The sequence below is a fragment of the Heptranchias perlo genome, unplaced genomic scaffold (assembly GCF_035084215.1).
Source record: "Heptranchias perlo isolate sHepPer1 unplaced genomic scaffold, sHepPer1.hap1 HAP1_SCAFFOLD_1577, whole genome shotgun sequence".
In the NCBI taxonomy this organism is placed as follows: domain Eukaryota; kingdom Metazoa; phylum Chordata; class Chondrichthyes; order Hexanchiformes; family Hexanchidae; genus Heptranchias; species Heptranchias perlo.
This window is the reverse complement of record NW_027138836.1, coordinates 1-8,840: the sequence shown is the minus strand read 5'-3', so window position 1 is coordinate 8,840 and position 8,840 is coordinate 1. Positions and strand designations below refer to the sequence as shown.

General features: G+C 64.4%; 2 protein-coding genes across 3 annotated transcripts; both read left to right on the top strand.

Moving 5' to 3' along the window:
* Positions 1 to 514: 514 nt before the first annotated feature.
* On the top strand, positions 515 to 4,431 carry LOC137309290 (tigger transposable element-derived protein 3-like). Of its 2 annotated transcripts, none has more exons than XM_067977547.1 (2): positions 515 to 666; positions 3,450 to 4,431. In XM_067977547.1, exon 2 carries the CDS (start codon positions 3,481 to 3,483, stop codon positions 4,345 to 4,347), a length of 867 nt encoding a protein of 288 aa, XP_067833648.1. In that variant the 5' UTR covers positions 515 to 666; positions 3,450 to 3,480; the 3' UTR covers positions 4,348 to 4,431. The 2 variants fall into 2 exon arrangements, with proteins under 2 accessions (XP_067833648.1, XP_067833649.1); XM_067977548.1 differs by lacking the exon at positions 515 to 666 and adding an exon at positions 3,175 to 3,264.
* LOC137309289 (uncharacterized) lies at positions 4,329 to 8,622 on the top strand. Its single transcript, XM_067977546.1, has 2 exons — positions 4,329 to 4,788; positions 7,043 to 8,622. The coding sequence occupies exons 1-2, from the start codon at positions 4,421 to 4,423 to the stop codon at positions 7,572 to 7,574; spliced, it is 900 nt and encodes a 299-aa protein (XP_067833647.1). The 5' UTR covers positions 4,329 to 4,420; the 3' UTR covers positions 7,575 to 8,622.
* The last annotated feature ends 218 nt before the right edge of the window (positions 8,623 to 8,840 follow it).

The window sequence follows — 8,840 nt, the reverse complement described above, 5'->3', positions numbered from 1 at the left end:
TACCGCACCGTTGGCGTGAGATGGGACGCGGGCAGCAGGGTTTGAGACGGGCTGAAGCTTACGGAGGACAGCGGGGGGGCGGCCAGGACAGCGTCGGAGCAACCGGAGACGGGCAGACGGGGTACGGCCGGGGAGGAGGTGAGCAGCGTTACGGAGGCTGTCTTGGCGACGGAGCAGATACGGTGTCGGAGGCTGAGCTCGGGATCGAGGGTGCGGGGGCTCGGAGGCGATGGATTCAATTTTCCCCGTCGTCTAGCCGGAGAAATCTATGGCTCGCCCCAGACCGGAATATCAGATTATTCACTCATTTCTTGGGCTTTGTAAAGCCATTTTCTCCGAGAGGCACAAATAAGGGGGTTGCCAACTCTCCAGGATTGCCCTGGAGTCTCCAGGAATCAAAGATTAATTATACCAGCATTGCAAATATCCCCTGAATGCATTTTTAAAAAACACACGAAGAAGGTCCACCTGTGGGACTGGAGCACAAGGAGCAGCTTTCAGGAGAGCAGAGAGCTCGGCAGTTAAAAGGAGGGACGGGAGGCATTTAAACCCGATTAAAACCATTTAACTCCGGTGAGGTTACGGTCGGCAGAGGAACACCTGCTGGGACTCTGGTGCAGTGTTTGTTCGGCCAGTTGTCGGGACTGCAACAGGAAGAGTTCCCCTGTGAGTATTTTATTTCTTGCATTGGAGTGTTTGAGAATGGCGCCGGCATTCGGGTTACAAACAGTGCAGGAGGGTGCAGTCTGTAGGAGGGTGCAGTCTGTAGGAGGGTGCAGTCTGTAGGAGGGTGCAGTCTGTAGGAGGGTGCAGGGGGTGCAGTCTGTAGGAGGGTGCAGTCTGTAGGAGGGTGCAGTCTGTAGGAGGGTGCAGTCTGTAGGAGGGTGCAGGGGGTGCAGTCTGTTGGAGGGTGCAGTCTGTAGGAGGGTGTAAGGGTGCTGGGGGTGCAGTCTGTAGGAGGGTGCAGTCTGTAGGTGGGTGCAGGGGGTGCAGTCTGTAGGAGGGTGCAGTCTGTAGGAGGGTGCAGGGGGTGCAGTCTGTAGGAGGGTGCAGTCTGTAGGAGGGTGCAGTCTGTAGGAGGGTGCAGGGGGTGCAGTCTGTTGGAGGGTGCAGTCTGTAGGAGGGTGCAGTCTGTAGGGGGGTGCAGGGGGTGCAGTCTGTAGGAGGGTGCAGTCTGTAGGAGGGTGCAGTCTGTAGGAGGGTGCAGTCTGTACGAGGGTGCAGGGGGTGCAGTCTGTAAGGGGGTGCAGTCTGTAGGAGGGTGCAGTCTGTAGGAGGGTGCAGGGGGTGCAGTCTGTAGGAGGGTGCAGGGGGTGCAGTCTGTAGGAGGGTGCAGTCTGTAGGAGGGTGCAGTCTGTACGAGGGTGCAGGGGGTGCAGTCTGTAAGGGGGTGCAGTCTGTAGGAGGGTGCAGTCTGTAGGAGGGTGCAGTCTGTAGGAGGGTGCAGGGGGTGCAGTCTGTAAGGGGGTGCAGTCTGTAGGAGGGTGCAGTCTGTAGGAGGGTGCAGGGGGTGCAGTCTGTAGGAGGGTGCAGTCTGTAGGAGGGTGCAGGGGGTGCAGTCTGTAGGAGGGTGCAGTCTGTAGGAGGGTGCAGTCTGTAGGAGGGTGCAGGGGGTGCAGTCTGTAGGAGGGTGCAGTCTGTAGGAGGGTGCAGGGGGTGCAGTCTGTAAGGGGGTGCAGTCTGTAGGAGGGTGCAGTCTGTAGGAGGGTGCAGGGGTGCAGTCTGTAGGAGGGTGCAGTCTGTAGGAGGGTGCAGGGGGTGCAGTCTGTAAGGGGGTGCAGTCTGTAGGAGGGTGCAGTCTGTAGGAGGGTGCAGGGGGTGCAGTCTGTTGGAGGGTGCAGTCTGTAGGAGGGTGCAGTCTGTAGGAGGGTGCAGGGGGTGCAGTCTGTAGGAGGGTGCAGTCTGTAGGAGGGTGCTGGGGGGGGTGCAGTCTGTAGGAGGGTGCTGGGGGGGTGCAGGCTCTCGGGCCCCTGCACCAAGGCTCCATGTGCCCGATATTGCACTGCAAACCCAAGGGACAGATATACAAAGTGGGGAACTTGTAACCCCACTCTCCCTTCTTCCCACTCTCCCTTCTCCCCCTTCCCAAACCCCACCCCCACTTCCCTCATCCCTATATCCTAGGGAACAATCTCAGCTCGTGTCACTGCTCATCACCTTTAGGGACCTTAGTTGGGTGGGATTGTCTGGGTGGGATTGTCAGGGTTGGGGGTGCGGGAGGAGGTGGGGGGGGGCGGGAGGAGGTGGTGGGGGGGTGCGGGAGGAGGTGGGGGGGTGCGGGAGGAGGTGGGGGGGGTGCGGGAGGAGGTGGGGGGGGCGGGAGGAGGTGGGGGGGGGCGGGAGGAGGTGGGGGGGGCGGGAGGAGGTGGGGGGGGCGGGAGGAGGTGGGGGGGGGCGGGAGGAGGTGGGGGGGGGCGGGAGGAGGTGGGGGGGGTGCGGGAGGAGGTGGGGGGGGGCGGGAGGAGGTGGGGGGGGGCGGGAGGAGGTGGGGGGGGCGGGAGGAGGTGGGGGGGGCGGGAGGAGGTGGGGGGGGGGCGGGAGGAAGTGGGGGGGGCGGGAGGAGGAGGGAGGGGGGGAGGAGGAGGAGGGAAGGGGGGATCACAATGTGCGACACTGCCCCTGGGTTATGGGGGAGGGTATGAGCCAGGGTTCCCATCCCAGGTGATCACTGGGTGATAGGATTTGGGCTGGGCCCTGATGCCCTCTGTGTTCTGTGTGCCCAGTTGGAACTCACCATTGAGGTTCAGAGATGGGGAACATCGGCTCACACAGAGAACCGGAGGTCCGTGGAACGGGGGGGGGGTGGGAACTCCTGATATTAGAAGACGGTGGGTCAAAAGACCCCGATCCCCAGCCCGGGAAACGATGACCCTCCTGGTTCAGACAACTCATGGCCCATTCGGCCAATCACAGACACCAGACCGGTGTGTTTGGCATCCGGGCCCAATCGGGAGTGGGAGTGGGAGAGGGGCAGGGGCGGAGGGGGAGAGGGGGAAAGGGGGTGGACATGGAGGGGGGAGGGGGAGGGAGTGGACATGGAGGGGGAGGGGGAGGGAGTGGACATGCGGGGGAGGGGTGAGCGAGTGGACATGGAGGGAGGGGGGAGGGAGGGAGTGGACATGGAGGGAGGGAGTGGACATGGAGGGAGGGGGAGGAGTGGACATGGAGGGAGGGGGAGGGGTCTGTTCACCATATTGAAGCTGTGCCCTTTTGATCACTGGCTGGACCTGGACTGGACGCCGGACGGTCTCCCTGTTTGGGCTGGTGAGGACGGGGGAGGGCGATTTGCTCGGCTGGCAGCTGAGAATCAAACGTGCCCAGGGTGGGTGTGTGGTGTGTGGGCGGGGACAGCGGGGGGCCGGACTATCGTGCGCCCGGTGGGAGTTCAGCGGGACGCGGTTGTTTGAAGCTGCTGTAACGCACGCTCCTGACGCTCTGTTCTCTCGAAGCTCGGGGCTGGTGACCGGTAGCCGTGCCGCCATGGCGAAGTTTGCCGCCAAGAACAAGGAGCTGACGCTGGCGGAGAAGATGAAGGTGATCGAGGCGCTGAGCGGCCCCAAGATCTCGCAGCGTCTGCTGGGCAGGCGCTTCGGCGTCTCGCAGCCCCAGATCTGCCGCATCATCAAGAACAAGGAGCAGCTGGTCAGCGAGTGGCGGAACCACGTCAACCCGGGCCGCAAGCGCAGGCGGGACGGGAAGGCGCCGCCGGTGGAGGACGCGCTGCTGCGGTGGTTCGGCCAGGCCCGCGCCGCCGGGGAGACGGTCACCGGGCCGGCCATGAAGCAGGCGGCACGGAGCCTGGCGGCCGCCCTGGGGCGCGAGGGATTCTGGCCGAGCAACGGCTGGCTGTCCCGGTTCAAGATGAGACACAACATCGCCTTTGGCGGCCCGCGGGGCAGGAGGAGGGGCGGGGACGGGCGCGGACGGGCGCCGACCGCGCAGAGGGGCTACCCCCCGGGCGACGTTTACTGCTGCGCGCAGGCCGCCGTCTGCCTCGGGGGCACGGGCGGGGCTCTGGAGGCCTTGCTGTGCGCCAGCGCAGACGGCGGCGACAAGCGGAGGCTGCTGGTGGCGGGGAGGGGCCCGGAGCCGCTGTGCCTCCGGGGGCTCGACGCGCGGGCGCTGCCGGCCGACTACCTGAGCGGGGGCGAGGGGCTCACCGCCGAACGCTTTGCCGCCTGGCTGGCCGACTTCGACCGGGAGATGGGGCGCCAGGGGCGGAGGGTGGCGGTCATCGCCGAGGCGGGCCGCGGCCCCCCCGCGCGCCCGCCCGCTCTCGGCAACGTGCGGCTGCTCTCCCCGCCTCCCGGCCCCTCCCCGGCCCCGGGGTATCGCCAGCCACTTTGAGCACCTGTGCCGCGGCCGCCAAGCGGCGGGGGGCTTCGCCGGGCAGTTCACCGCGCTCGACGCCCTGCACCTGATGGCCTGCGCCTGGCGGGACGTGCCGGCCGGGACGATCGCCGGCTGCTTCCGCGGGGCCCGCCTGGACGGAGGGGCCGGAGAGCCGGCGGCCGGCGTTCCCCAGGAGCTATTCGACCGGTCGGGGCAGACGGACGCAGGCGCGGCCCGGGGCGCCAAGAGCGAGGGGCCCGAGCCGCCCTGCCCCACCGCCGCCCACGCCCTGGAGTGCCTCGCCGGGCTGCGCCGATTCTTCGAAAGCCGCGGCGGCTCGGACGGCGTTTACCGGAAGGTTTACTCCCTGGAGGATGAGGTCGTGCAGCTCGCCGCCGGAGGACCGGGCGACATCGCCGAGTGGCCGAGGAAGAGCGACGCCCGGTCCGACCCCGGGTAAGATCGTCCGCGTACCGCGCGAGGAATCGGACACGGGCGGGGAACGCGTCTCTCCGCAGCGTATCCCAATAGGCAGCACTTGCAAAGAGCCGGCACAGGCACGACGGGCCGAATGGCCTCTGCTGTAAGGCTCTGCGAATTGAACTGAATATCGAGCGTGTCCTCCGGGGGGGGGCGCCGACTGATCTGCCTCCCCCGCCCGTGTCCAACTTCACCCCGCCTCCCCCTCCCTCTCTCCCGCGGTAACCCCTCGCCTCGACTCGAAGGCCGCGCGGCCTCTTCGGTGACCAACCTCCATCCGCGGCCAAGCCCGAGCTGAGCTGTTCAGGGAGGACGGTTCCACCCCCTCCCCCTCCTCGTGGACCGGCCATCCCCGACGGAGGGGTGCGCATGTCGGTCGGGGGTTACGTTGATGGACCCCCCCCCACAGCCCTCCAATATCGAGGACATCCGGGTCAGCCGGGTACAATTTGCCAACGCGCGTCTCCTGGCGAGACGGCGGAGACGCCGCGACCCTCGATTTTGGGCCCCTCGCTCACTGCTGATGAGGTTCCGCGCCGAGGGGAAATTGCCCCCGCCCCCGGGGGGGGGCAACCGGCAAGCATTGAAGTGAACCCCTCCCCAGCACAGAGTCAAAAGTTTCAAGGGACGGAAATAATTAGGTGAGAAAATGAGGGGGGGCGGGGGCTGAACGACAGCTCAGTAAATCAGATCGTTAAGGGGTTAATGGTTAGGTGGATGAAATGCTGAAAGAAACAAAATCTCACAGAATCAGGGTTTATCGAAAACCACAGAAAGCATGGGGAGAGAGCGGGTCAGTGGGATTAGTTTGGGATTGATACAGGACTATGGGGAGAGAGCGGGGCAGTGGATTAGTTTGGGATTGATACAGGGCTATGGGGAGAGAGCGGGTCAGTGGGATTAGTTTGGGATTGATACAGGGCTATGGGGAGAGAGCGGGTCAGTGGGATTAGTTTGGGATTGATACAGGACTATGGGGAGAGAGCGGGTCAGTGGGATTAGTTTGGATTGATACAGGACTATGGGGAGAGAGTGGGGCAGTGGGATTAGTTTGGGATTGATACAGGACTATGGGGAGAGAGTGGGGCAGTGGGATTAGTTTGGGGATTGATCCAGGGCTATGGGGAGAGAGCGGGGCAGTGAGATTAGTTTGGGATTGATACAGGGCTATGGGGAGAGAGTGGGGCAGTGGGATTAGTTTGGGATTGATACAGGCTATGGGGAGAGAGTGGGGCAGTGGGATTAGTTTGGGATTGATACAGGGCTATGGGGAGAGAGTGGGGCAGTGGGATTAGTTTGGGATTGATACAGGGCTATGGGGAGAGAGCGAGGCAGTGGGATTAGTTTGGGATTGATACAGGACTATGGGGAGAGAGTGGGGCAGTGGGATTAGTTTGGGGATTGATACAGGGCTATGGGGAGAGAGTGGGGCAGTGGGATTAGTTTGGATTGATACAGGGCTATGGGGAGAGAGTGGGGCAGTGGGATTAGTTTGGGATTGATACAGGGCTATGGGGAGAGAGCGGGGCAGTGGGATTAGTTTGGGATTGATACAGGACTATGGGGAGAGAGTGGGGCAGTGGGATTAGTTTGGGATTGATACAGGACTATGGGGAGAGAGTGGGGCAGTGGGATTAGTTTGGGATTGATACAGGACTATGGGGAGAGAGCGGGGCAGTGAGATTAGTTTGGGATTGATACAGGACTATGGGGAGAGAGCGGGGCAGTGGGATTAGTTTGGGGATTGATACAGGGCTATGGGAGAGAGCGGGGCAGTGGGATTAGTTTGGGATTGATACAGGACTATGGGGAGAGAGCGGGGCAGTGGGATTAGTTTGGGATTGATACAGGACTATGGGGAGAGAATGGGGGATTGCTCTCGCAAAGAGCCAGCACAGGCACCATGGGCCGATTGGCCTCATCCTGCGCTGTGAACCCCTGTGGTTTCCATGGCTTCTACTTTACTCCCTCCCTCTTAAGCTGCCAATGTTCCCACCTTCTCCAAGTCTCCAGTGTGTCCACGAGGTGCCAGCTCGGGTCCTCTCGAGCCGGGGGTGGGGAGGGGCTCGAACCCCACCGCCTCCTGACTCGGAGGGCGAGTAGCCGGGCAGATTCACCGCGGGGAGCTCTTCCGCCGCGAGGGGCATCACCGGGCAGCTTTCGAAGTGCGCGGCCGGCGGCTCGATACCGAGTTCCCCATCGCTAACCGGGCTGTGGTGCTTTCCGGCAGGTGTCTGTGCGCGGAGTCCGACCAGCTCCTGCGGTTCGAGTTTCCTGACCACCAGGTGTCGGCGCTGAGGGAGATGGACAAGCTCCGCCAAGAGGAAAGCTTCTGCGACGTGACGATTGTGGCCGAGGGTCTGCGGTTCCCGGCTCACCGGGCGGTGCTGGCTGCCTGCTCCCCCTTCCTGCGGGACCGCTTCCGCATGGACCCCTCCCGGGAGGTCCCGGTGCCCCCCATTGCCGCCGGCCCGGAGGTGCTGTCCCGGTTGCTCTCCTCCTGCTACACCGGGGCACTGGACTTCCCCTTTAAGCAGGTGGTCAGCTATCTGACGGCCGCCAGCTGCCTGCAGATGGGGCACGTGGTGGAGAGGTGCCGGCAGTCGTTTTCCCCAGCGCCTCCGTGCCGTTGCCGGGGGTTTGCCGGCCGACCCCGGTGCGGCCGGAGGCGGCCGGAGAGGGAACGGGCATCTGCATCGCCAAGGTGGAGTCGCTGGCTGTCTGGACGGGCGAGGAGGCGGGGGAGGGCTGGCAGCCGGTGAAGGAGAAAGGGCGCTCGCTGCCGGCGGTCATAGCCGAGGATTCGCCGGAGACCCCCGGCCCGGCGGCCCCCCGCTGCAGAGCGCGGTCCCGGCCGGTCGCCAGGGGAGATTCACGGCAAAAGCCCAGGCTCGCCGAGACCGCCTTGGCGCCGCCGTGAAAGACAGACGCCCACCGCCCGGGCGGCCCGGTGCGATTCTCCGCCCCATTTCCATTGAAGTCAACGGGCGGCCAATTCCCGTTCGACCCTCTCGGCCGAATATCAACTGACCCCCCTTCCCTTACCCCACCCCCTCCCTCCCAGTACGGCCGGAGATCTCCAAAGGAACCCCCTCCGCCTCCCGCCGTTGTGCCAGCCAGAGCCCAGGAAAATCCCGCTCAATGACCCTGTCCAGCGTGTTGGAAACACGGGAGGCCATTCAGCCCCTCGAGCCTGTCCCACCATTCAGTGGGATGTGTTGGGTGACTGTGAGCGACCCCTCCCCTCGGATCAATCCCGGGTAACCGGGGTCAAGTTGCACTTGATCCTTGCCCCCCCCCCCCCCCCCCCCCGGGAAACCCAACCCCCTCCTTGTCTGTAGGGGACAGGCCATCTCCTCGGACCGGCGATGTGGGGAGACGGGGAGAGAGGGTCCATCGTTTCCGAACCAAGCCCCCGAATCCAGGGATTCATTGAGTTAAACCGGGGGTGGGGTGGGGGTCGGGGGTCGGGGGGGGAGCTCATTTCACAGTCTGTCCAAAAAAGGGGTCAATGTCCATTTGTTTTCCCCACTCCCCTCCCCCACCCGCTCTTCCCACCTCCCCCTTCCTTCCACACCCCCCTCCTCACCCCCCTCCCCTCCCCATGCCCTCCCCTCCCTCTCGCTCCCCTCTCCCCCTCCCTCCCCTCTCCCCCCCTCTTGCCCCTCTCCCCCCTCTTGCCCCTCTCCCCCCCCTTGCCCCTCTCCCCCCCCTTGCCCCTCTCCCCCCTCTTGCCCCTCTCCCCCCCTTGCCTCCCTCTTGCCCCCCTCTCCCCCCCTTGCCTCTCTCTCGCCTCCCTCCCCTTGCCTCCCCCCCTCTCCCTCCCCCTTACCCCCTCTCCCCCTCCCCTTGCCCCCCTCCCCCCTTATACATTTTCTCCCTGCTTCCCACCAGCACCCCCCCCCCCTCCCTGACTGTTACTCGGGGCACCGGTCGACCTGTGTTCCCGAAACCTTGACAGCGAGAGTTGGTCGGCTATTCGACCACAGGCGGCGTCACAAACCAGCCCACACCCTGCCTGCCCTCGA